Raw genomic sequence first — 24870 nt, forward strand, 5'->3', positions numbered from 1 at the left:
GAACACCTTTCATTAACATTTCAGTTGTAAGTGACAGGAAACCCAACCAAACCATCTTAAACTCTCATTGCTGAAACGTTGATGGCTAATGCTGACTATAATCATAGGTCAATCAGGACAAAAATGATGTCAAGGGATCAATCTCTCTGTTTCAATTACTCTGGAATGACCTCCTGATGCTTTAAAGGTAGCAAATCAAGACAGGCAGTGTATCCAAGCGTTACATCCTCACACCTTCAAGTCCAGTGGGAATAAGGGAGGCTTTCCTTCCCAGAGGCTCTAACAAACACAACTTTTCTGTTTCATTGGCTCTAGTTAGGTCATATGCTTATCCCTCAAACTATCATGCCCAGAAGAACTGAATATGCAAGTTCATTGGTCAAGCATCTCATGAGGCAAGTAGGAGGTCAATTTTATTTAAATCACATGCCTAAGAATTGAGTGGAAGAGAGTGCTTTCCTAAACAACAACTATGTCATCTCTAGAGTGAAAACTAAAATGTTTATGTTAGTACCGCGTGCAATGGGACCTGGAACAGGGTCTGTGCAGGACGTTGAGCAACTCCTGTCCTAGGTTTGCTCCTACTAATGACAAGCCTATGGGCAAGAGATTTTTTTTTCTCTAGTCATTAGTTTTCTTACACAGAGATGAAGTCACCAGTCCCTTCCTGTTCTGGAATTCTGTGGTTTTATCCACAGTCCCAAAGTCCCTTGTAAAGACTTGCTTATGCCTGAACTACCCTGGCCCCCAGGAGGGTGACAGAGCCTATTGCTTATCATATGCTTAGTGGGGGAGCATTTATAAATTTGGGCTCCTGTATTTTTTAGAGTTGTTTCCATTTGGAGGAGTCCCTGAGGAAATCAATTTGAAGGGCATGTGCTAAGACATTGCTAGAGATCAGTGAATCATTAAAAAGCAAATTATGATTTTTATGAATTCCATTTTTATGGTGTGAGTTGTAGGGAGGGGTGGCTGTTTGGAGTGCTGTGTTTGTAGGCTGTTCTCACCCTGTAGACTGAGTGTGAAAACCAGGCTTAGAAAAAGTTGCAATACATTTTGGTTGATTTTCATATTTTCTGCCATCTGTGGTGTGTTACTTTCTGCAAACTTTCAAAAACAGCCTCCCTAGTGAAAGGGGAAAAAAATAACCTGACCAGATCTTTTGAGAGATAACTGACATAAAAAGCTCCACATATTATGTAAGATCTTACTGTTGTGATATTTTAGATCAATAAAATATAAATGAATATGTCCTGGATTTGAAAAAGATAAAAATTTTATTATTCTTTTCTAATGATGATATTAATAACAAGATTATTTGATGGTTAATTATATCCAAGGCAACATATTATGCAATTTGCATATATGATTACAAGTAAGTCTCAAAAATTCTATGAATTAGATACATGTATTATTTTCACTATAAAGTTAAAAAATTTGAGACATAAAGAAAATAATTCACTTGCTTAGAATCATATAATCATTAAGTACCAGAGATAAGTTCAAACTGAGATGGAGCATACCCAACATCAATTGTTTTCTTCCTTGGCAATAGAACGATTTTTTTTTTTTTTTCAATTATTCGCTCTTCTCTGCAAAGCCAAGTGATTCAGGGGGGACCAGTCATAGCACCAGGCTCAGGATGAGTGTGTCCTAATTGACCTAAACCAGTAATTGGTTTCCAGCTTCCTAACCAACGAGTTTGGATATGGACATATGTTACAATTCTGGCCAATGAAACTAATGGGGGTTCTGCAAAAGATTTCCTCTCCATAGAAAAGGAGTCCTGTGTGTCTGGGGATTCTATCTGTATACCATGCTTGAAAATGATACAACCATCTGGCTACAAGCTTAGAGCTAAACCTAACACTAAAGTTGGCAGCATAGAAAGATGGAGGAAACCTGAGTCCTTGATGATATTGTTGACCTGCTGATTTAAAAAACATAAATCCCTGCTGGAGTCTACCTACCTTTAACTTTCTTGTTAAGAAAAATAATAAAGTCCTCTATAATTTAAGCCACTTTGGGTTAGGTTTGATGTCACCTGCTATTGAGAGCATCCTTCTAGCCACATAGGTCTGCCTTGCTCCAAAGCCCATGTTCTTAATTTCTAATCTTTGTAGGTAGTCACATTATCCTAATAAGAAATCCTAACACAAGTGCTTGTTATCTAAGATAGCTACTTAGAATCTGTTTTCCCATAAAACAAGGTAAGAGGTTGATTGAGTTTCCAAGGCAGCTCATAAAACATACTGATCCCATGATACAGTTAAACAGCATAGGTGGTTCTTGGGCAAGTATCAGGTACTGGATGTCAGAGACTTAAGTTTTTTCTTAGTAAATAAAAGGGTGGGGTTAGGGGGTGAAGTGGGCATCCAGCATCCTTCTGCTCCAGGATCCTAGAAATGTACTGTGGTGTTCCATTTCCCCACTCAGTGTTTGTCTTGGTTTGGAGAATTTCAGGTTGGACTCAGTGTCCCTTCTCAAAATCTCTTCTATCTTCCTTTCTGACTCCTCTGGCTTAACCTAGGGCATCTTTGGATAATAATAGGAATGGAAACTCTGCTCTGACTGATCACATACTCTTCCATTATCTTGGGCCTTTCCTCCTTCCCTGGGACCTAGATTTTGAAACTCAAATCCAGGAACAGGAGTTTTTCCTTCCCCAGGTTATTCTGTGTCATACATGAGTCAATGAATGAAGCCATGGCTGACTATATGGACAAAGGGCCAGGGTAACAGGAATTTTTTTTCTAATTGTGATATCATCTTTGCACACATGAAGCAGACCTGACTAAAAATGACTTTATTCCTCACCAAACCACTGTAAATATCTTAATATTTTATAACCTCTAAGACCAGAGACTCTCTGCCTATGTTTTTATACATTTATTCACTTATTCAACAAATATTTATGAAGGACACTATATACATTGATAATTATTTTGTTATTCTGTTTGGCCCTTGTTAACTCCTTCTTGTCATTGCCCCTACTCTTTTAGCTTCATTGGTTTAGAAAGAAATATATTCCTTGTCTTCACTCACACCCATGTCCTTCAAATATACCCCAGTTCTTCCTAGTACCCCTTCTCTGCTCCCCACCTCGAGAATTTGACGCTTCTGTATAGCATGGTGACTATAGTTAATAATACTACAACACATTTTTAAGAGTTGCTAAGAGTAGATCTTAAAAATTGAGAAATTGACTCTTCTATTTTTCAATTAAGTAACATACAGATCATTCTTATTCATAAAATGAGTATAAAAGATTCACTAATTAAGATACTTTAACTGAAATTCTTCTGCCAATCCCTTCCTGTATTGTTCACCAGCACTATCTCTGACAGTGAAATAATGGGCAAATGGACATAAGCAGTACTGCTAAGTCCACATTATAGAAAAGGATTAAACCTTACGTTCTTGGCAGAGCTCTTCCATTAATTGACACGTCATGAATGGATGAGAGCAGTTCTCCAAGTGTTCACAAGAATCACCTGGAGGGCTTGTTAATTCAACAGGTCTGGAGTAGAGCCCTTGAAGTTCCAGTTCTAACAAGTTCCCGTTGCTGCTGATTCTGCCGGTCCAGGGACCACACTTATAGAGGATGTCAAAATGAGGCTACAAAAGGAGAGATGTACAGAGAATGTTAGAAACCTAATGGTTAGAATTTTAAGGTCTTATCAAAGGAGTGTGGCCCAAATATTGCCCCAAGTTGTATATGAAATGACCCTGGGAGCTGAAATGCCTCCCCGAGTCAGGAAACTTCACCACCTACTAGGAGCAAAAAGCAAGGGGCGCTGGAGATTAGCAGCAACTCTTGGGCACAGAAGAAGGAGCCCTATCCTTTAGTCCATGACGTGGGCACCTCTCCCAGATCTGGGAAACCATAGCCCTTAGGCTTCATCTCTGGGCTGCAGCCCCAACCTTTTTCTTCAGCCTGCAACTCAGTGATCCTTGGAACAACACTTACTTAGATGGAGCCTGGAATACCCTCCTCTATGTCTCATTCCCTTGATTAGAAGAGGCAGAATATCATTCCTGAAAAGTAAGGCAGGGAGAAGATGGTAGATATTGTATTGATAGTATTGTCATAAAATATAAATGTACCATTTTAATAATTTTCAGTGTACAATCCAGTGGAATTAAGTACATTATTTACAGTGTTATACAACCATCCCACTATCCATTTCCACAAATTTTCATTATCCCAAACAGAAACTCTGTACCCATTAAACAATAACTCCCAGTCCCCCCCCCTCCCCTCAGCCCCTGGTAACTTCTATTCTTTCTGTCTCTATGAATTTTCCTATTCTACTCAGTAAAATTTTAAAGTAGGTAAAAAATATTTTTGGAGGTTCCTCCTACTGCCTCCTCACAGCCCATAGAATGCGTAAGTTGTTCTTTGGCTCCCCCAAGTCCACTTTGACCAATTTCTTCCCGTAATGTCTGAAACACTTCCATCCCCAGACACCTTCCTTTTACTGCACCTCAGAAATAGGAGATCTGCTTAGACTAATTCATATGGATGTGTAAATGGCTGGGAGTTTACTGAGGGCTTGCTTTGTGTCAGACACTGTTCTAAATGCTTTCTGTGCATTTACCCATTTCATCCTCCAACCCCACCACTAGGGATACTATTATTATCATCTCTATTTTATTGACAAAGAAACTGAGATTCAGACAGATGAAGTATTTTTTCCAAGACTACACAACTAATAGGTGATGAAGTCAGGATTCCAACTCCTGAGGCAGTTCTCCTAACCACAGAGGATGCTTACTAATCAAAAAAAAAAAAAAAAAAACGATAATTAGTGGAATGTCAGGCTTTGAACCTAAAGGAATATTTTCAAAGATATTTTTGAGCCAAAAGGACTTCCTGGTGGGAAGCCAAGAGCCATCAGAGAGGCCTAGGGCAGTTTCTGCTTCACCCGTTCCCTCCACTTTCATCTCCAAACTAACTCCCAAAATCTTGATGCTAACTCTCTGAGATCCTAACCCCTTCTCAGAGCCCTCCCCCAACATTTCTTGGACCTTCCTGCCTGTCTTGGGGGACGACCCTCCTCTGCTGGATCTCTGCTTCCTCGGCTGGATACAAAAGAGGTTCAGAGCTCTCTGTAGGCATTAGCTTGGAGAAAGCCACATCTAACTTTAACACTCTCCTTTGTCAACTTCATTTTGGCCAAATTTGCCTCTTGGAATTGAGCTAAGGTCAGCATAACTGACTTATCTACCCAAATGTTCAGTCTTCAGTCGCTCAGATATAATACTCATCTTCTCATAGTTAAAAAGAAAAAGATTGATAAAACCAAAGGAAACATTGAACAAAAGCTATCAGGAAGGCAGAAAAAGAAAACTGCCCCCCCCCAAAAAAACCCACAAAAAAATGTTGAAATAAATCTGTGAGCCTGCCATTTTATGTCTCTTTTGAAACAAGGCAAATAATAAATAAATAAAAGTGCATGGGTGGTGGCCTGGAAAAATTAATTCAAATGTATTTAGTACTCAGGAAGTAGGTTACTGACAAGTTGATAAGGCTTTTCAAATGTATTACCTCTTTCCATCCTGACATTTAATTTATTGCACTTCAAAGTACTGTGAAATTCTACCATCCAGATACATTTCTCTCTGAGAAAATGATTCAGCATACCAATCATGGAAAATAAATTTAAGCTTCCTCCAACCAAAACTCTGGTGGACCAAACTCCTTTAAGATCAATTATTTTTAACCCTGAATTTCAAGGTAGAGATGGGATGGAGAATAATGATTACTGATATTTTTTATTGTTTCAGTGTGAAGGTAGTCTGGGCACTTAGTAAGCAAAACACACATTTGAGGTTAGGGATAGCTCAGCAGTTAAAAACTCAGATCCTGAAATCAGAGAGACTTGAGTTCAAAAAATAGCATGGCCACTTCTGGTTATATGATTTGAGCAAATCACTTAGGGTATCTGTGCGTCAATTTATTCATCACTAAAATAGGGGTACTGATAATAATTGTGTCTCCCACATAGTGAGGAAGGAATGAAGTAAAGCTTGGAAGATTAAATGAAGTAAACCTTGGCTCCTTGCCTGGTTCGTAGTAGGTAAGCATCCCGTATCCTGGGCACTGAGACCCCAGAGTTCTCTACCCAAAGGTCTCCTAGCCTGTCTCCTAAGTCTTCATGTGTCTCCTCCTTAGGTCTTTCCTCCTGAGGGGGCCCAGGACACTGTTGGTGTGTGCACCCCTCCACCCCTAAAGAGTGGCCAAGAAGCAGCTGCTTTCAAGGCTGATGGGTTGATGGAGATTGTACTGGGGCCATGGCGTCCACCTGCTCATATAGTGAGGGCCTGAACAGGAGGCAGGCAAGTGCAGAGAGCCAGCCATAGTCCACTGGCCCAGCCCTGTCACACAAAGAGCTGAGAATTCGCAATTCCAAAGAACTTGTCAGACTTTTATGAAACATTAAAAGGTAGAAGGATAGAACAAATATCATATTTGTTCACTTGATATATAGCTTTTAAATATTTAATGTGGTATTTTGGAGAAATGTGCTCCTACCCTGAGCCCAGCAGATATTAGAGGCAGAGTTGAATGAGTTAGTTTCTTGTTGAAGTGTGTTCCTTTATAAGAATAATAAAGCAGGAAAAAGAAAATTTCAAACTTGAGAAGCCAGTTTCTGGCAATTATGCATCCGGCAGATGAATTTTAGTACTTAATAGGTGTAAATGTGGGCACCGATTGCCTGGAAATAACTGTGTGGGTACACGAGTGTAACCATTTTCCAAGAGTCTACTGTGGACAGAAATATTCTCACTGATATTACTGTAAGAGTCAAAATCCCATGACCTCTCCTTCTGTGGCTGCCTCTTTCTTTATGCCCTTTTCCTACAAACTTTCTAGTTCAAAATATAAGCCCTTTGGGAGTTGTGTCATCTGATTTGAAGAGAAAATTTGGAGTATAAATAGCTCCCAAAGATCAGTACTGTGCTGATTGGATGCAGGGTCAGTTTTCACAGCTTGCCGGCCCTGCATCGACCCACAGCTTACGTTTAGGGACCCCTCACTTTCTGCTTTATTGACTCCATTGGGACTAAAAAAAAAGAGTTGCATCAAACACCAGTTGAAGCATTTTTCAGAGGTCCATAGTGTTAACATTTTACACATATACTCCTATCGTTCTTTTCTGTATACCGCATTTTAAGAATTCCCAAGGAAAATGTACCAATGATTTTTTTTTCATGTTGTAAGTTTCTTAAACACAAAGTCTTAATTTTTAAGAGCCCTCATGGAGTAAGCAATTCTGCTCACCCTGCCATCCAACCCTAGGATGAAGAGCAATTGAGCTGTTGGATGTTTTGGAAGCAAGATTCATTATAGTATTTGAGATCTCATTTTATCAAGCTTCTTGCACAAATTTATATCAGAAATGAAATGAAGGCAGAATGTAGTCACGTGTTTTACATATGACATAATCTTATGTAAGTATTTAGGTATCTTCACATCTTAGATAAATGTATAGAAAAATTGTTTCTGATAATTCTCTAACAAAAGCCCAGGATTACTGTTTGATATTATACTATAGTTTTCATTCCTGCCCTATCTAGCATGGTCAAATGAAATCTGAAGAGCTCCTTTTGGTGCTCAGAAGAAGAAACAGTATACAGGGCAGGTGCCAGGGAAAGGGAAAATAAATAAGGGAGAGAGAGGAGAAATATGTGCCATTAGGTGTGCCAGATTATTTTTTAAATTCATTTAAATTTGTTTTATCTACCTGCCTTTCAACTTTCTTCTATCCAAACTTGAAAAATTATCTTAAATAGTTTGATACAAATTATTTGTGTCTTTATTAGGAATTTCTTACCATACTCTACTTGATAGATGAGCCTAAAAGAGTTCTGATAACTGATACTTAACAGAGATACTGAGGTCCTTGGTTGAAGGCATGTAAACAGTGCATACAATTTTAAAAATGTTTCTTTCCTGGGCCATTAATTCAAAATGCTATTAGAAATATTTAATATCTTTTCTTTTTTTACATTTTTTTATTGAAGTATAGTTGATACACAATGTTGTTTTAGTTTCAGGTGTACAGCAAAGTGATTCAGTAATACATACATATATATCTTTTTTTTTCAGATTCTTTTCCCTTATAGGTTCTTTTATACAGCTGAGTAATATTCCATTGTATAAATATACCACATCTTTTTTATCCACTCATCTGTTGATGGACACTTAGGTTGTTTCCATGTCTTGGCTGTTGTAAACAGTGCTGTAATGAACATTGGGGTATAGGTATCTTTTCAAATTACAGTTTTCTCCAGGTATATGACCAGGAGTGGGATTGCAGGATCATATGGTAGCTCTATTTTTAGTTTTTAAAAAAACCTCCATACTGTTCTGAATAGTGGCTGCATCAATTTACATTCCCACCAAAAGTGTAGGAGGGTTCCTTTTTCTCCACACCTTCTCCAGCATTTATTATTTGCAGACTTTTTGATGGTGGCCATTCTGACCGGTGTGAGCTCATACCTCACTTTAGTTTTGATTTGCATTTCTCTAATAATTGGTAATGTTGAGCATCTTTTCATGTGCCTTTTGGCCATCCGTATGCCTTCTTTGGGGAAATGTCTATTTAGATCTTCTGCCCAGTTTTTGATTGTTTTGTTTTGTTTTGCTTTTTATTGAGCTGTATGTGCTGTTTGTATATCTTGGAGATTAATCCCTTGTCAGTCACATCATTTGCAAATATTTTCTCCCATTCTGTAGGTTGTCTTTTTGTTTTGTTTATGGTTTCCTTTGCTGTGCAAAACTTTTTTTTTTTTTTTTTTTTTTTTTTTGCGGTACGCAGGCCTCTCACTGTTGTGGCCTCTCCCGTTGTGGAGCACAGGCTCCGGACGCGCAGGCTCAGCGGCCATGGCTCACGGGCCCAGCTGCTCCGCGGCATGTGGGATCCTCCCGGACCGGGGCACGAACCCGTGTCCCCTGCATCGGCAGGCGGACTCTCAACCACTGCGCCACCAGGGAAGCCCCCTGTGCAAAACTTTTAAGTTTAATTAGATCCCATTTGTTTGTGTGTTTGTGTGTTTTTATTTCCATACTCTAGGAGATGGAGACAAAAGGATATTGCTGCAATTTATGTCAAAAAGTGTTCTGCCTGTGTTTTCCTCTAGGAGTTTTATAGTATCTAGTCTTACATTTAAGTTTTTAATCCAGAAAAATGTCTAATATCTTTTCCATGTCAAATATACATTTCCCTATAATTTGCCTCAAAAATTGTAAAGAGATTGTTCAAGGGCAAATTAACCTAAAGGCAATGAAGAGATGATTAACAATAGTGAACTACTCCCAGGATGCTGCTGCTCTTATCAATCAAATAATATGGGACTCTAAAAGACTAAACTTTCTTATACCATCTCCATTCTCACTCCACTCCTCAAAGATAGTCACTTGTAATAGTTTAGTGTAAATATTTCTAGATGTTGATCCCCCCAGTCTGTGCCATGCACTGTTGCACATGCTGATGATATAACAGTGCACAAGAACAGACCGACTCTCTGATCTTGAGGTCTTTACAGTCGAGTGGATAAATCATAAAATGAATGAACAAACTAATAAACATATGGCATGACATCAGCAGTGGTAAGTGCTAAGAAGAAGGATAAAGACAATAAAAGTGTTTACTCTTTGAGTAGTGGGGTCAAGGAAGCCCTTTCTACCTAAATGCAGTGAGGAAATGATCCACACATCTTGAAAAAGAGATTCTAAGCAGAGGGAATGGCATGTGCAAAGACCCTGAGCAGAAGCAAGCTTGGCAGGTTTGAGTATACCAAGGAGGCCAGCATTGCTGAAGCAAAATGAATAAGGTGGAAATTGTTAAAAGATAAATGTAGAGACATAGCTTGTGGTGAGCTACATAGGGCTGTATGAATTAGGCACTGACATGGTCTGACTTATACTTTAAAGGAGGCTGACACTGGCTGGAAATTCTGACAGCAGTAAATGTTGCAATCTTGAGTCTGAAAGTAGTCTGGAGGCAGGATTACTTCTTTGGGGGACCTCGGCCTTACCGCTTAAGGCCTTTAATTGATTGGATCAGGCCCACTCACATTATAGAGGGTAGTCTGCTCTACTCAGTCTATTGATTTAAATGTTAATCACATCTAAAATATACCTTCACAGCAACATCTAGACTGGTGTTTGACCAGACAACTAAGCATCATAACCTAGCCATGTGAACATATAAAATTAACCATCACAGAGGTATTTTTTGTTTTTCCAAGATTTCCTTTTTTAGTTATACAATAGAATATTTCATGCTTTTCTCTTTATGTACTCTCCTCCTTTATTTCTATATTCATTAATTAATCTATATCACTCTTTTTTCCCTGAAACTATATCTTATTTCATTTTCAATAAATGACATCATGCATCATGACTAAGGGATTGCCAGACTCCTGGGTACCACATCCCTATATGAACTCTCATTTTCATATGCTAATTTTGTCATATTTGATGATCTGTCATGGATAATTTATGATTTTAGGACATATAGCCCTAAAGTCATCCACATCAGATTTGCAAAGGAGCAATTGACAACCATTACTATGTGTCTGTCATTGTACTTAGAGTAGCTAATAAAACAAGATAGCAGTAGAATTCCTGGAGCATGGTGACATCACAGGATTATAGCACAATGATTCCCATTCCATCTGTCCTGCTCTGTGGTTTTATTTGATCACTGCATGAGGAATAATAGAAATGGCATAAGCCCTGAAATTTTCAAACCATGTAGTGTAGTGACTTGCCGTAATTGGCTAAGGAATCTAATTTTAAATGGTCAAAAGTAGAAAAAAAATATTTTGCTCTGAATTACGATGTCCATGTGTTAAGTATAAACGAAAGTCATCCAAACGTAAGAGCCAAATGAGAATTAAATATGATTTAGGGTAAGTATTAATCAATATTTTTTAATATCTTTATTGGAGTATAATTGCTTTGCAATGCTGTGTCAGTTTCTGCTGTACAACAAACAAAGTGAATCAGCTATACGTATTCATATATCCCCATATCCGCTCCCTCTTGCTTCTCCCTCCCACCCCTCTAGTTGGACACAAATCACCGAGCTGATCTCCCTGTGCTATGCAACAGCTTCCCACTAGCCTTCCATTTTACACTTGGTAGTATATATATGTCAATGCTACTCTCTCACTTCATCCCAGCTTCAATATTAACTTCCAAGTATGTCTTTTTTATCTTCATATGTATAAATATAATTTTACAACTCCAGCACTTAAGTTTTATATAGTTTTTCATAAGGCATTTCATAAATGCATTCACACTTATTTAGTACTATGAAAAATAAATATTGGCAAATGACTGACATCGATATGCTTATAAACAGTAGCATATAGAGGAAGTCATATTATCTTTTGAGTCTCTTTTTGGTAGTTTTTGCTCTCTGGAGATGATGTGTGACTTGTTCTGAAGGCTGTAGCACTCGCTGTCATCTCTGGCTACCTTCCTTCCATCGGCTCATAATCCTTAGGCCTCACTCTGTGCAAAGAAATTTACTAGCGCGAATGGAACCCAAAGGTCAAAGCTAAAGTGCGCCAAAAATAGCTCTGAGTTATTAAATTGGTGCGCCAACAAGGAAAAAACCTAGTCAAGCAAAGGGCAGAGCTGACCTGTATTCTTCCTGAAGGCAAAGCTCAATTGCTCTGTAAAGCCCCTTTTGTATTTTGTGGGGAGCCTTTCACACTATCTTGCCAGTTCAGACCTTTAGGAAGTTCTGGATCACTGGAGCTGCCCACCCTTAATGCAGCTATTGTTACTGGTCAGTCCTGTCCACATCATCTACCTGGAGCTTATACTGGAGAGTGGCAGGGCAGTGCTTTCAGCTCCTGGTCACTTCCTCCTCACACAGCTGATTTCCTCAGCCAGCAGTTCTAAGCCCATCAGATCTCCACCTTCAAGACATCATTTGCTTTAACTTTTCCACCTGACACTGGCTAAATCACCTAAAATTAGCTTTCAAAATAATCCACTTGTTTTCATCTTTATTTTTCAAGTTATTATTTTCCTAAAATTTAGGGATACCCATCAAATAAAATAACACATGTGAATGACTTCTGTAAATTCCAAGGCCTTATTCAAATAGCATGTACTTTCTGTGCTAAATATACACAAGCTTATTAAATATAAGACAACTTTTATAGCTTCGACTCCCCTTTTTCTTTCCACTCCAGTTGCTTCCTTTAATAGACCTTTGTTTACGAACTCTCTTCCCTATCTTATATTAGTTTCATTTATTATTGGAAAATATATTATTATATATTAATATATTATAAATATATTAATATAACCGATATCTCCAGACTCATATCATTGTACTTAAATGTTTGGGAATGCTCAAATGTTCAAGTCCATTAGTCTTTGCCCTCAGAAGATGACCAATTTGAGAAATTCAGAGATTTCAAAATGTTAACCCAATCATTTTTTAAGACAGTTCATATTAAAAGATGATCAGAGAGTGACTTGCTATACTTTAAATCCTGTTGCTATGCTTGTTTTGTTATTAGTTTTTCTTCACTTTTTCCTAAACTTTAACCACTATAAATTTTTGTAGAAGACTGCTGGATACTGATGATGAGCTCAGTGACATTCAGTCGGATTCGGTCCCATTGGAAGTCCGGGACTGGTTGGCTTCTACCTTTACACGGAAAATGGGGATGATGAAAAAGAAATCTGAGGAAAAACCAAGATTTCGGAGCATTGTGCATGCTGTTCAAGCTGGAATTTTTGTGGAAAGGTAAGTGAAGTTGTTGGTATCTCAAGACAAAATTTAAAAGACAGCAAATATACTTACTATGTCAAAGTTATGAGAGTCCTGTATTTTATTTATTGAGGAAAACTGTAATCATAAGTATAATTGGAATGAACAGATTTAGGACTTTATGGTGAATTTACCTATAACAAAAATATCTTGTCCTGGATTTATTATTTTCATTTATATTTAAATTGACATAAAGACTAAAGGCAAAGGCTTTTGAATGACCATTCTCCTCAGATGAACTTTTGTGAATAACTGTTTATAATACATTTATAAACACATTTATATGCTTTACACCTAATAATACATTTATATGCTTTACACCTAATTTTACCCAAATACAATGTAACACCCAATAAAATAAGTTCTATACTACATACCAAAATCAAGCAGGCCTTTTCTTGGCACTAAAAAGAAAAGACCATTCTCTTACCATTGTGGAAGAAAGCTCTCTCATGTCCACTTTCCTTGAAGAACTTTTCAACCTTTCTGTCACTGAAGCATTTCTGTCACTTGCTGGCCCCTAGAAACACCAGAGTTTCTAAAGTGAAATACATGTTAATATGACCCAATTTAAATTCTTTAGCCTTTAAGAGGACAGCTTATTTTTCTGTCTGGAAACAAGATATTTCAGAACTAAAACTATGAAAAGACTTGAAATAACATCTAATATCTGACAATGTTGAAAACTAGTTCTTAGAAATCCCTTGGATTAAAAAACAATTACATTACATTAAATTATACATAAAAAGGTTATTTTAACATTTTTGAAACAAATAAAATCGAGGAACAGAGAAATTTTTTATCAATGTATCTAAAATTAAATTTAAGGGAGACCACATCATTTTTTATCTTCAGACATCTCTAGTCATTACCTCTAATGAACTTCATAAACTTTCGTTTTCTTCTTCTAACAGAACAATGAGAAGCACTCTTGGGTTTCTAAAAATCTAAATGACAATGCATTGCAAGAAGTATTCGAAATGATTTAAAGATGTATTATAACCATAAGACATGAAGCATCTAGGATCTTGGTTTATGACTATATTATCCAAAATAACAACCACTCAGTGATTATTCAAATTATTTTGACTACTTCTTGACTATATCTAGTTGGCTTTGATAAAAGAACCTTCATAATAACCATTATGAGCTTATAATCATGATGAGTTAGGTGAGATGACAACCCCCCCACCCCTAGTGCATAAACTGCTCCCAGCTCTGCCAGGTGGGACCAGAAATCTGAAACAGAGAGGTAGAGAGGGCTGGAGAGAAATAATTTTTGTAATTATGTTCCTATTTTTTAAAACAACTTAGGCAAGTGTATGACATTATTGATTTTCCTTAATATAAATTCGAAAACATCTAAATCATAGTTCAGAAAGTCAGTGAGAGAATCAGAGAAAAAAGAGTGCATGTTTGCTTTAATGAAGGAATGTATATTTTGTCTTTTTTGTTTAAGAAAATATTGCAGAACTTGGCAAACTGAAAAGAAATGTAAATTATTAAAGTAAACCAACTAAATTTCCATTCCCATTAAATAGAAAAATCAAGACAAATTCTGTGAAATATATTGACACGTTAAACTTTCAGTTTTTTTATATGCTACACAGAAATATCAAAACGTACTTAAGGTAACTAAATTAGCAAGCAGTCTTAAAGAAATTAGTGTGCTAAAAACACATGGAAATGAAATTTTTAAATTACTTTTGAATCCCCATTAGTAAGTGTGTAAACAGAGTGAGATATGTTTATCCTGAATTTTCAAAAACAATCATCTTCAGTCTTGAAACTTAGAAAGTCTTTTTGAGTCTTCTCTCAAGCAGCCCCTCCCAAGAATCAATACCTCAGCAAGTCCGGGCAATTTGCTTACCCCGGTGTATCCTGAGCCTACTCACTTTCTCAACTCCACTCCTGCAACCCCAAACTGAGCCTTTGTCACCTGCCATCAGAAATATGACAATAGCTTTCAACTCTTCCTCACTTGCCCTCTCCAAACAAGTCATTCTGTAGTGATTTTTAAAATATAAATTAGTTCCTGTCATTCTTAAGCTTAAAACCATCTGATTGTTTTTACCATTTCACTTGATATACCATTACACTTGGTATTAAAGGCAACTTCTATATCATGGCTTTGCATGACTAGGCCCCCTTACCTTCTAGACTCATCTAATGCTACTCCACCCTTACCTGAATATCTTTACTAGTGTGATTTCAACTCCATGAATATCCCTAAACTCTTGCTTCCCTTGGGACCAGTAATCCTGCTATTCCCTCTATCAGAAATGATTTTCCCCACCCTTCACTCTGGCTAGCCCTTTCTATCTTTCCAGAGGCCTTTCCTGGTTACTCTATATACTGTTCATCACTTTCTCTATCCCAACCAGTGGTTTACCTTATAGCATTTTGTGCTGTTTTTAATCATATATTATTTCTTATTTATTGTCCCTCTTTGCCACTGAATTAACCCCATGAAATTTTTCTTGTTCTTCACTGAACAGTCTCTTGCTTAGTACTGTGTCTGGCATAAGATAGTGGGTCTTTTTTTTAAGGTTTTGAATTATATTTTGTAACTGTAGTAAAAACCTTCCAAGAATAATCTACCGTATTTCCAGCTGGACTTTAACCACCTATAGGAGAACAGGAAATCCATTATTCTTTTTCAGCAACTTGTAATATAGTGATTATTTACTCAAGTGTGAGGCCACTGTATTAAGGTTTCTCCCACATTCATTCGATTCCAGAATGAGTAGTCCTAATTTTCCATCCTAATTTTCTATTTCTAAGTTTTCATCCTAATATGCTATTCCCAATTATAGGGTTAGAAAATGATAATGGGGAAGTTTCTCCTTCTCCTTGGATGAGTAATCTTCTTCCTTGTCTTTCTTTACATTCCATATAATGAGAATATACAGGGATATTCATTTCTCAACCTGCTACAAGTCTAAGAAACATCAGAGTTCTCACTGAGTCCAAAGAGCCTTGAAGAACGTCAGAATTGGAGCCAATGGTATTGATGAGAACAGTAACACTGATAATAATGGCTTTCTTGTATCAAGTACTTATAATATTATGCTAGGCCTTTATATCATTTACTCTTCATAAAAAGCATGTAATTATCCTCATTTTACAGATGACTGACATTAAATAGCTTTCCAGAGGTCACACTAGTGATTGGCTAACCTGCGATCCAAAGCATGTGTGCTCTTTGCTCCATCATACTGCCTTTTGTGCCATGAAGTCACACTGATTTAGTTACTTAATTTTTAAGGTTCCTTATTCCTGACCTTTTTATTTCCTCGCCCATCATCCTTCCATTTCCCCTATACTTCCATTTTTTAGTAATGATTCAAAAAATAGATAGAAAAGACTGTTTCCTGAAAAAAAAAAAAAGGAACTAAATATCATTACTGACAGCAATTATTTTCTGGGTCTTTTGTAGTGTGATTAAATAGTTTCCTTGCCCTGCATTATTAGAATAATTATACCTATCTCAGTGGAGTAATTAACACAGGTATTTTTCTTATAAGAAATCTTCCAATTGAGATAGAGGATAAGGATAAATTTTTATGATAACTGATTGCCACACCTAAAAATTATTTAACGTCATTTAAGATAAACATAAAATGGGAACATGGAAATAAAGTAACAAGGTCTCTGTAATAAAATGGGAAGATACTTTATCAAGGAAGTCTAGTCTCTATGTAAGTAAATACAATATTTTAATTCTGAGCTTCCAAGAAGTGAAGATTAAAAAGGAAAACATGAAGAATTACTTGGCTTTTATTATCTTGAAAAAAATGATAGCTTGTACATAGAAACTGAGTAATATCTTAAGGATTTTTAATATAAGGTACATTGAATCAAAAGGTTAGTATCTCCCATAGTGGTTTTATAAAAGATGCAGAATATTTTCTTATGTTCTTATATTTCTTATATTGACCCCCCAATATAAATTAAAGATATAATCATTAAATTATGGTTTTGTCCAGACATCTTGGGAAGAGAGTTTACTTCAGTATAGTCTAGGAATGCAGTTTACTTGTGGACTAACAATATAAAAATTAAGGGACATGATTAATAATCAGTTAAATTCTTTCTTCACAGGACTTTGTGGAGGAGCCATGTTCCTTTCAGTCCTGATTAGAAACCTATTGCTATTTCTACCCATTAGGGTATCATGTTGATTCTATTTTTGCATGAATCAATGGAGGAGTTTCTTATATTTGGTTTAAGTTATCTTGGTTGTCCATTGGAAGCTGGAAAACTCCAACAAATTACTGATTAATAAAAAAATATTTTTGTTATTGATGCTATTATAAAAATAGAAACACCCTGTTCTTTCTGGATAATCTTTATTAAATAATATTAAATGACAATTTGAACAAACTTAAGCAATTTTTGTCAATATGTTCTCCTCCAATATTTTTAACTTAAAAAAAAGGCTCTGTAAATTCTGATGATAGTGCATATTCCCTCCTATAATTTTTACTTTGTGGAAAAAAAAATTTATCAAGGAAACATTTCCATGACATTCAGCTTCCAGACTGAGAATTTTGGAACACAAATAGACACAAAACAAGACTACTGTGCTGTCATGCATGTGGTGGCATGCTAAAAGGTGTTGTTGCTGCCCGTGCAAAGGACAGTCTCTGTTTTTAATAAGATGACGTTTAGGGAAAGACCTCTTCACATAGAATCTAAAATCACACTGACTTTGTGGTTGTGATGCAAATGTACTATTTGCATCTGTCACATTGTAGATGCTTAATAAGCGGTGACAATAGTTATCATTGTTGCCACAAAGGGAGACTGTGACATGATACAAGGTAAACACATCAAAGGTAATTTTTTCTTTGTTCTTAAGAAATAGCTGAAAACTTTGAGTAACTGATTTTTACATATACACTTATTTTTCTTTTTCAGAATGTACAGAAAATCCTATCACATGGTTGGGTTGACATATCCAGAAGCTGTCATAGTAACATTAAAGGTAAAAAAAATGTTCAATTACTTTAGTTTTTCAACTAGTCATTTTTTCTAATCTCCTTAAAAGGACTAGGAGAAAATGAGAATAGGTCTTTGCTGCAGCTTACATGTTGGAATGTAAAAAATATTTTAACCATTTACAAAATGTCATGTGTTTCAAGTCATTGTAGATTTAAATGAGGATCAATTTACCCTAACAAACTATATCAATACATACATATACACACACACACACGTGTGTGTGATGTTTTCTTCTTCTTCATGCTTTATTTAGGTGGATCTTGAATTCAATTTTGAGATGGCACCAGCAGTTGTCAGAATACACATATTTTGTTACTGTATATTATGAAAGAGTTAAATGCTTTATAAATAAACAGATATTTCAGTCAAATATGGTTAAAGGCAAAACGTATATGGAGTAAAATTGTTTAGAATTTTAGGTCCGAGAAAATATAAAAAGTAAGATAAAATTAAGAAAGGAAACAAAAAAGAAATTCATATCTTTTGTCTCTGGCTTTCCCTGTGGCTGCCCTAGTCTGAGGCCCAATTGCAGTATTATATGTGTTAGAAATAACTAGAGTTGAAAATCTGAAGTTCTGAAAGTTTTTGACTTGCTTGTTCCCATTGCATGTGTGTGTGTGTGTGCACGCGCACACTATTCCTAGACTTTATTACTAAAGAGGCATTTTGTAGGCTCATCGTTCTACATTCCTTATTTCATTCCATCACTTAATTTGGGTAGGAAATTCAACTTTGTCTCCTCTAACAGTTTTATGGTAGTTTTCCTGTATTAACCACAAATTTAAAGAATACTAGCAACAGAATATACTGGGTTATTTTATTTTTGATTTATTAAACTCCTTTCCCAGTTTAAATCTATATTGCTTTCTTTTGTTCTTTAATTTCCTTTAAAGCATCCCCTTTGCATTTGTTTTTTCTCTGCTGCATATTAGATTTTAATCTTATTCATTTAAAAAGGTAGTTTGTTTTTCTTAGAAGCTTTTTTATATTCATGTTTCTAAAGCGATAATAGAGGCAAGTGTATAACTGAAATGTCACATTATCAGATATTAATTACTCCTTGGCTCTTGAGAGATTTTGGTATCCTCATTATTTCCTGAACTGTGGGCATGAAAATTACTTATTTTTATTTATTTTTCTTAGAAACCAGCTAACAGAGTATTCTGGTATGAGAGAATGTAAACATTTTTCTAAAATGTAGTGTAGGGAAATCATGAACTAACAGGTTGAAGAGAATTATCACTAAGTTAAGAATGTTTTAGTAATTCTAATTTCCTGAGATACCTCCTTGTCTTGTTTGTTCTCAATCTGACAAAGTAAAAGCCAAGCATCTGCAGTAGTTTACAGATGTAAATCACCATTGTTGATTTAAAAAATCCCCCAAAATGGAGAGCTAAGCTTTTACTCAGTGGGAAACCCCTACTGGGAACTGTAAATAGCAGCCTGTAACATTCTGAACTAATTCTGTGTTAGCTTTGGAATTTGGTGAGATTTGTTGGTCTCCTTTGAGCTTTATTGATGGTAAATGCCTTCTAACAGAACTTTGAGAGATTTTTAAATTTACAAACTGATCAAGCAAGTATTTCAGGATCAAATTAGGGCCAAACGCAAGAAATTTAACAAAGGTACCCAAGGAAACCAAAAAATATTTCACTGGTGTTTTGAAATGATTAAAAACACGTTTGATGTTATTGTTGCTATTTGTGGAAAGAAATAGTTTTAAGAGATGGTTTGGATACTTTTTATCAGATTTTCAGTTTAGTTTCAGCATGTTACAGCATGTATTGCTGGCCTCTGTGAAATGTGTTAAATGAATGAAGTTCTAAACAGGGCCTGCTCAAATTCAAAATTAATGTATAGCTTTAAGGTTGTCCACTTACTGTTCAATACTAAACCTGTTGTGTGTATGCAAACACTAGACCTTCTTTACTAATAATTAATGATAATCATTAGAACTGATTCTGCTGTATTTATGTAGATTTTTAAGTTTCAGTGATTTATTTACTGTTGCAACTCAAGCTTTACCTTAATGTACTGATGTACTTAATACCTCCTTAATGTACTGATACCACTTGCTACAAGTCCATTTTGTGGACCCCTCTGCAAGTTTTTGTCCTGGAATTACCTGAATCAAAGTCGTGAGGTGGCTGGAGTAGTTGGATATACCTGCTCATTGCCCTCTTTTCCCACAGTTAGGGGGGACTTTCCTAGGGTATCTATTTCCCTACAGGCCTGGCCACTTCCCCCGGGGAATTGCCTGAAATGCCAAAATTCCTAACCTCCCCCTCAATCAAGAGACCCACTTCCTTCATCTTACCATCTGGCCCTGGTAGAAAGTAAAAATGAATCAGCCAAGGTTAGAATGAGTAATAAGGTAGTAGTACTCTACCGAGAGAGAGAGCTCTGTCTCTCTAGGGCAACTTTATCTTAAAAAAAAAAAGACATAAAATATCAAATCTTTAAACCAAATTAGTAACTTTTAAACGGTAGAATTTCAAGCAACATAGCAGGTGGGTGGATGGGTGGGAATGATAAATTAGGGCTATCTTCCCTCTCTCTCTCAATTACATCACCCACATAACCTGCAATTCCACCTTGAAATGAGGCCCACTCTGGGAAAATGATTTATGGCATGCATTTGGAGAGAGACTAAGAATATGGGCAGTGTTATAGAGTTATCAGGTTTACTACATCATGTTGGATAACCTTGGGATTAAGGGGAAGATCTTAAGCATTATTGACCTCACTTTTGCGGATCCACAGAAACTAAGTGTCCCTGTCACATCAGACACTGGTAAAAATGAAGTTTGATGTGCTGAATTGAAATCTGACCTGCTGGATGTACAATGTCTGAGCTTTCCAAGAATTTTTTCATAGAAAGAAACAGAATCATATGATATTGCCAACTAAAATATTTACTTTTTTTCCTACAGGATGTTGATAAATGGTCTTTTGATGTATTTGCCTTGAATGAAGCAAGTGGAGAACATAGTCTGAAGTTTATGATTTATGAACTATTTACCAGATATGATCTTATCAACCGTTTCAAGGTCAGAAACATGGAACAAAAGTAAAATGCTCTTAGAATGAGTTATCTGAATAAGAATGAAAATGCAGAACTTTGGGTCATTAATCAATTCATTTAAAAATGTTTCTGGATTGTCAGATCACAGAACTAAGGGGACGAGTTCACCACTTGATATAGCCATTCTCTACAAATCACTGACATTTCTGTATATCCACTGGGGTATCATAAGGCCATGATAGACTCATTCCAACAAGATACAAACATCCCCCTGAATTATTCACAGAACACTCATGTAAAGATTGGAATGTATGTCTTAAAGAAATATGATTTTCCTAAAATGCAGAATGAACCATTATTGGCAGCTTTTTTTAAATTGAAATGAAAGGGTTTCTAATTAGCTTCACTTAGAGCCATCTCAGCAACAGATTTGATTCAGATTTCTGAGCCTGTATCTATGGAATCATGTTATTTTTAGAGTTAGAATTTACTGGGAGGTCATTTATTTTAACCCCCTTGAATTACCGATAGAAAAACTAGACTTCACCAGTTGTAATTGGAAAATTTTACCCCTTTAAGAACTAGCCTTCTTATCTGACTCTGGAAGATACAAAATTTAAAGATTGCTATATGGGTAAGACAGTTATTTCATCTATCTTAATTAAACACTTGGGGGTTATAATCCTTCTCAGCATTGAAAACTGACAGGTTAATGAAGTGTTTTTTCAGAACAATCCACATTTAACTTTAAGAAACTACTGCCCACATCTGACTCACTAATGTATCCCATCCCAAACATCTTTGTGCTCATGTTGATTTAGTGCCACTCTTTTGGTCAAAATATAATCATAATTGTTACTTTCTGCAGATTCCTGTTTGTTGCCTAATTGCCTTTGCAGAAGCTTTAGAAGTTGGTTACAGCAAGTACAAAAATCCGTATCACAATTTGATTCATGCAGCTGATGTCACTCAAACTGTGCATTATATAATGCTTCATACAGGTATCATGGTAAGAAAGTCTTTGTAACTGAAGTTTGTTAGTTTGCAACATCAAATTCCATTCCCTTCTCACTGTCTCATTAATACTCAAAAAAGTATTATAAGTAATAATCTTCTGGATTTTTGAGGGTTAATGAGTTATTTACAATATTCATTTTTCAAAAAATATTTTAACTCAGTGAATAAAGATCTCCAGAAGCAAATAAAAATAGACCGCAAATTTTTCAAAATTTGGACTATGTAACATTTTTCATTTGTAAATTCCTTTTCCCATAGGTATCAACCCCCAGAAAAGTGACCTAGAGAAAAATTCTTTAGAATAAAAGTTAGTTGTAGTGCTCTCCCCTCCTTTCATCACCCAAGCTGAGCTCAGTAGCTTTTTCTCTTTTACATGTTTGCATTGCTAATTACAATCAAATCCTAATAGGGATTTTTGGAAATTATTCATTTGGATTTTTCCGAATTCTTCTTCCTTCTCTTTGTATTTGAACGAATCAGTTGATGAGTGAATAAATGGTTCAGCAGTGCAAACCCTGGAACAAAAATGAGTAGATGTTGGGAAGTCTGGGACTGCCTAGAATTTCTATAGTGTCTTAGAGCATAGGATTACTTCCAAGGGATAAAAAGGGATGGGAAGTCCTTCCTTCTGAAGGTTCCAAACTGGGATGGGTTCAAAAGGGTATGAGCCATGTGAGATCCCCAGAATCTGAGTACATTTTTGATTCCTCATGTATCAACCTAGGCTGAAGCAGTACCATAAAATGCATATAAGTAGAATGGTCCACCAAACCTCATAATTTACATTGCCTACCTGTTTAGATTTCAAAAGTCACATTCTTTTTATTGGTAAGTCTCATTGGCATTCAGATCTGTGTAACTAGTACTCCTCCATATCTCATCATTCTGCCCCAGAGACTGTGTTCCTTACCTGGTCCCACACAAAGCCCTTAGGGCCACAGTATAGAGTCCTGAAGATCTTGAAAACTTGTAGCAGGTACATGATTCTCCAAGTTTATTGTATACAGATGATAATTGTATACATTTTCCTCCAGAATCCAGTGTGTGGTTTCCTACACATAAGATCCCTTTGCTATGATTCATCCAAAGGTGTCTCACGTGATGAATGAAGAAATTATCTATTTTACTTCTCCATCTTTTTTGCCTCCAAAATGTTGCAGATCCATCAATGCCTTGGGCTCAGATTCCACTCCTGCCCCGTGTTCCAATTATCTGTTTTCTCCAAAACAAACTACTCTAAACTCAGTGGCTTAAAACAATAATTTATCATTGTTTCTCATGGGTGTCTGTGGTTAGAAGGGTCCCAACTAGAAGGTTCTCATTTGGGGTCTCTTGTGTGATTGTGACCAGCTAGCAACTATGGTCAAAGACACCTGAGGACATCACTGGGCAAGACATCCACAGTGGTTCACTCACATGGCTGGCAGTTGATAATGGCTAATAGCTGGGAGCTCAGCTGGGATTTTAATGAAGAATTTTCTTCGAATATCACTACCAGTTCAATAGAAATATGCATTATATTGGCAGGATCACTAAGTAATTATAGCCTGCTTTGGAGTTAATGCCTACTATGGGGAGGTAAAAATCTCAAAAACCTTCACTGATGCATGACTCTCTTGTGGCCTTCTAGAAGGCTGAATTATATGTGATGTTAACCTTATACCTTTGTTTTCTCTTTTTAAGATGTAAATGTGGCTATCACCCAGTTAAGATATAAATGTGCCCATCGAGCCAAATCAAATGCAGTCATGGCTGAACGTGGTCCTTGGTTGAAGTTTACTCACCATTCATTCCAGGAGTCTGATTTGACATTTAAAGGGAGGGAGTAGAACTTAGCAATAATAAGTAGAAACTCAAACTTTCAAAGATATAGCTTCGAAATATTGTAAGCTTTTTTAAAGTAGTATATGTAACTTTCTATTTGTTTCTCTTTCTAGCATGTGTGCGTGTGCACACACACATACACACAAATTATTTTAAAGCTCTGTTGGTTTAATAAGTCTTCATTGTCAGAGCTGTTTCTTGAACTCTGTGTTTTCATTTGGTTTGATATACGCGGCAATTAGTGTGAAGAGCAAAGTGCCTCCTGACAGCTGCAAATGCTGTTAACACTTGAAAAACTTGCTTTAACATCTTCCTGGTTAGATTTGCTTTTCCTTTCTAAGGCCTTGGAATTAAATCTGATTGTGAGGTGGTTTTCATTTCAAGTGTTTGGCATTTCCTCTTCCCTGAATTCTGTGGCTTTGAAAAGTTAACTGAAAAATGAAATATTTAAGTGTTAGTCTGAAACAGAAACTGTACTAATTAAGTTTCCTCAGAACAAAATGGAGTGGAAAAGTAATGCCTACTTTGGTATAAAAAAAATCTCTGCTTTAATTATGAAGTACAACCAGAAGATATATGCCATTTCAGGCTGTTAGGAAACCAGGATTTTGTTTTGAAATACATTTTTGCTTAAGTACCACAAGTGTAAAGGGAACCAAATAAGAGACTCCTAGTTCAGCTTCAGAACCTCTGTTCTGAAGGTGACATTGAACAGATGAGGGATGCTATATTGGTGGGTAAATAGAGAAATGCAAATCTGCAATGTGCATTTACCCTCAGACTTGCAAGGAAGACTTGTTCCAGGATCTAACAAGCCATTCCAACTTCTCTGGAAGACCGGGGAAATCTGGCCCAGCCTGGCATGACTCTTAGAAAGCTAAAGTTGTTAGTAAAGATCACATAGTCACTTTTTGAGATATATAACTTCACTCTACTTTAGCAGGTTTGATTTAGAAACATTTCTAAATTTATTCATCCTTTACCGAAAAAAGTGTCGGTGGACTCTTCACTTATCCCTTAGTTTGGCCATTACAAAAATAGTCGGGTGGAAGACTGTCAGTGTTGTCCAGGATTGGGAAAATATATTTAAACTAATGAGAAATTTTATGATTGATGATGAAAGGAAAGGCAAAATGAATTTTCAGTTTATTGACTATTTTGTCAAAACTATGTTACATTGCCAGC

At 36.3% G+C, this 24870-nt stretch overlaps 1 protein-coding gene across 31 annotated transcripts in view; it reads left to right on the forward strand.

Annotated features, from left to right (window-relative positions):
• Positions 1-24870, forward strand: part of PDE1A (phosphodiesterase 1A) — a 366044-nt gene that overhangs the window by 242803 nt on the left and 98371 nt on the right. For all 31 annotated transcript variants that reach the window (XM_067741316.1, XM_067741315.1, XM_067741312.1 and 28 more), the window contains 4 exons: positions 12606-12788; positions 17736-17802; positions 20753-20869; positions 21713-21853. In XM_067741316.1, coding sequence (XP_067597417.1) covers positions 12606-12788; positions 17736-17802; positions 20753-20869; positions 21713-21853 — 508 coding nt within the window. The remainder of the gene's footprint in view (positions 1-12605; positions 12789-17735; positions 17803-20752; positions 20870-21712; positions 21854-24870) is intronic.

This window comes from Pseudorca crassidens, chromosome 6 (assembly GCF_039906515.1).
Source record: "Pseudorca crassidens isolate mPseCra1 chromosome 6, mPseCra1.hap1, whole genome shotgun sequence".
In the NCBI taxonomy this organism is placed as follows: Eukaryota; Metazoa; Chordata; class Mammalia; order Artiodactyla; family Delphinidae; genus Pseudorca; species Pseudorca crassidens.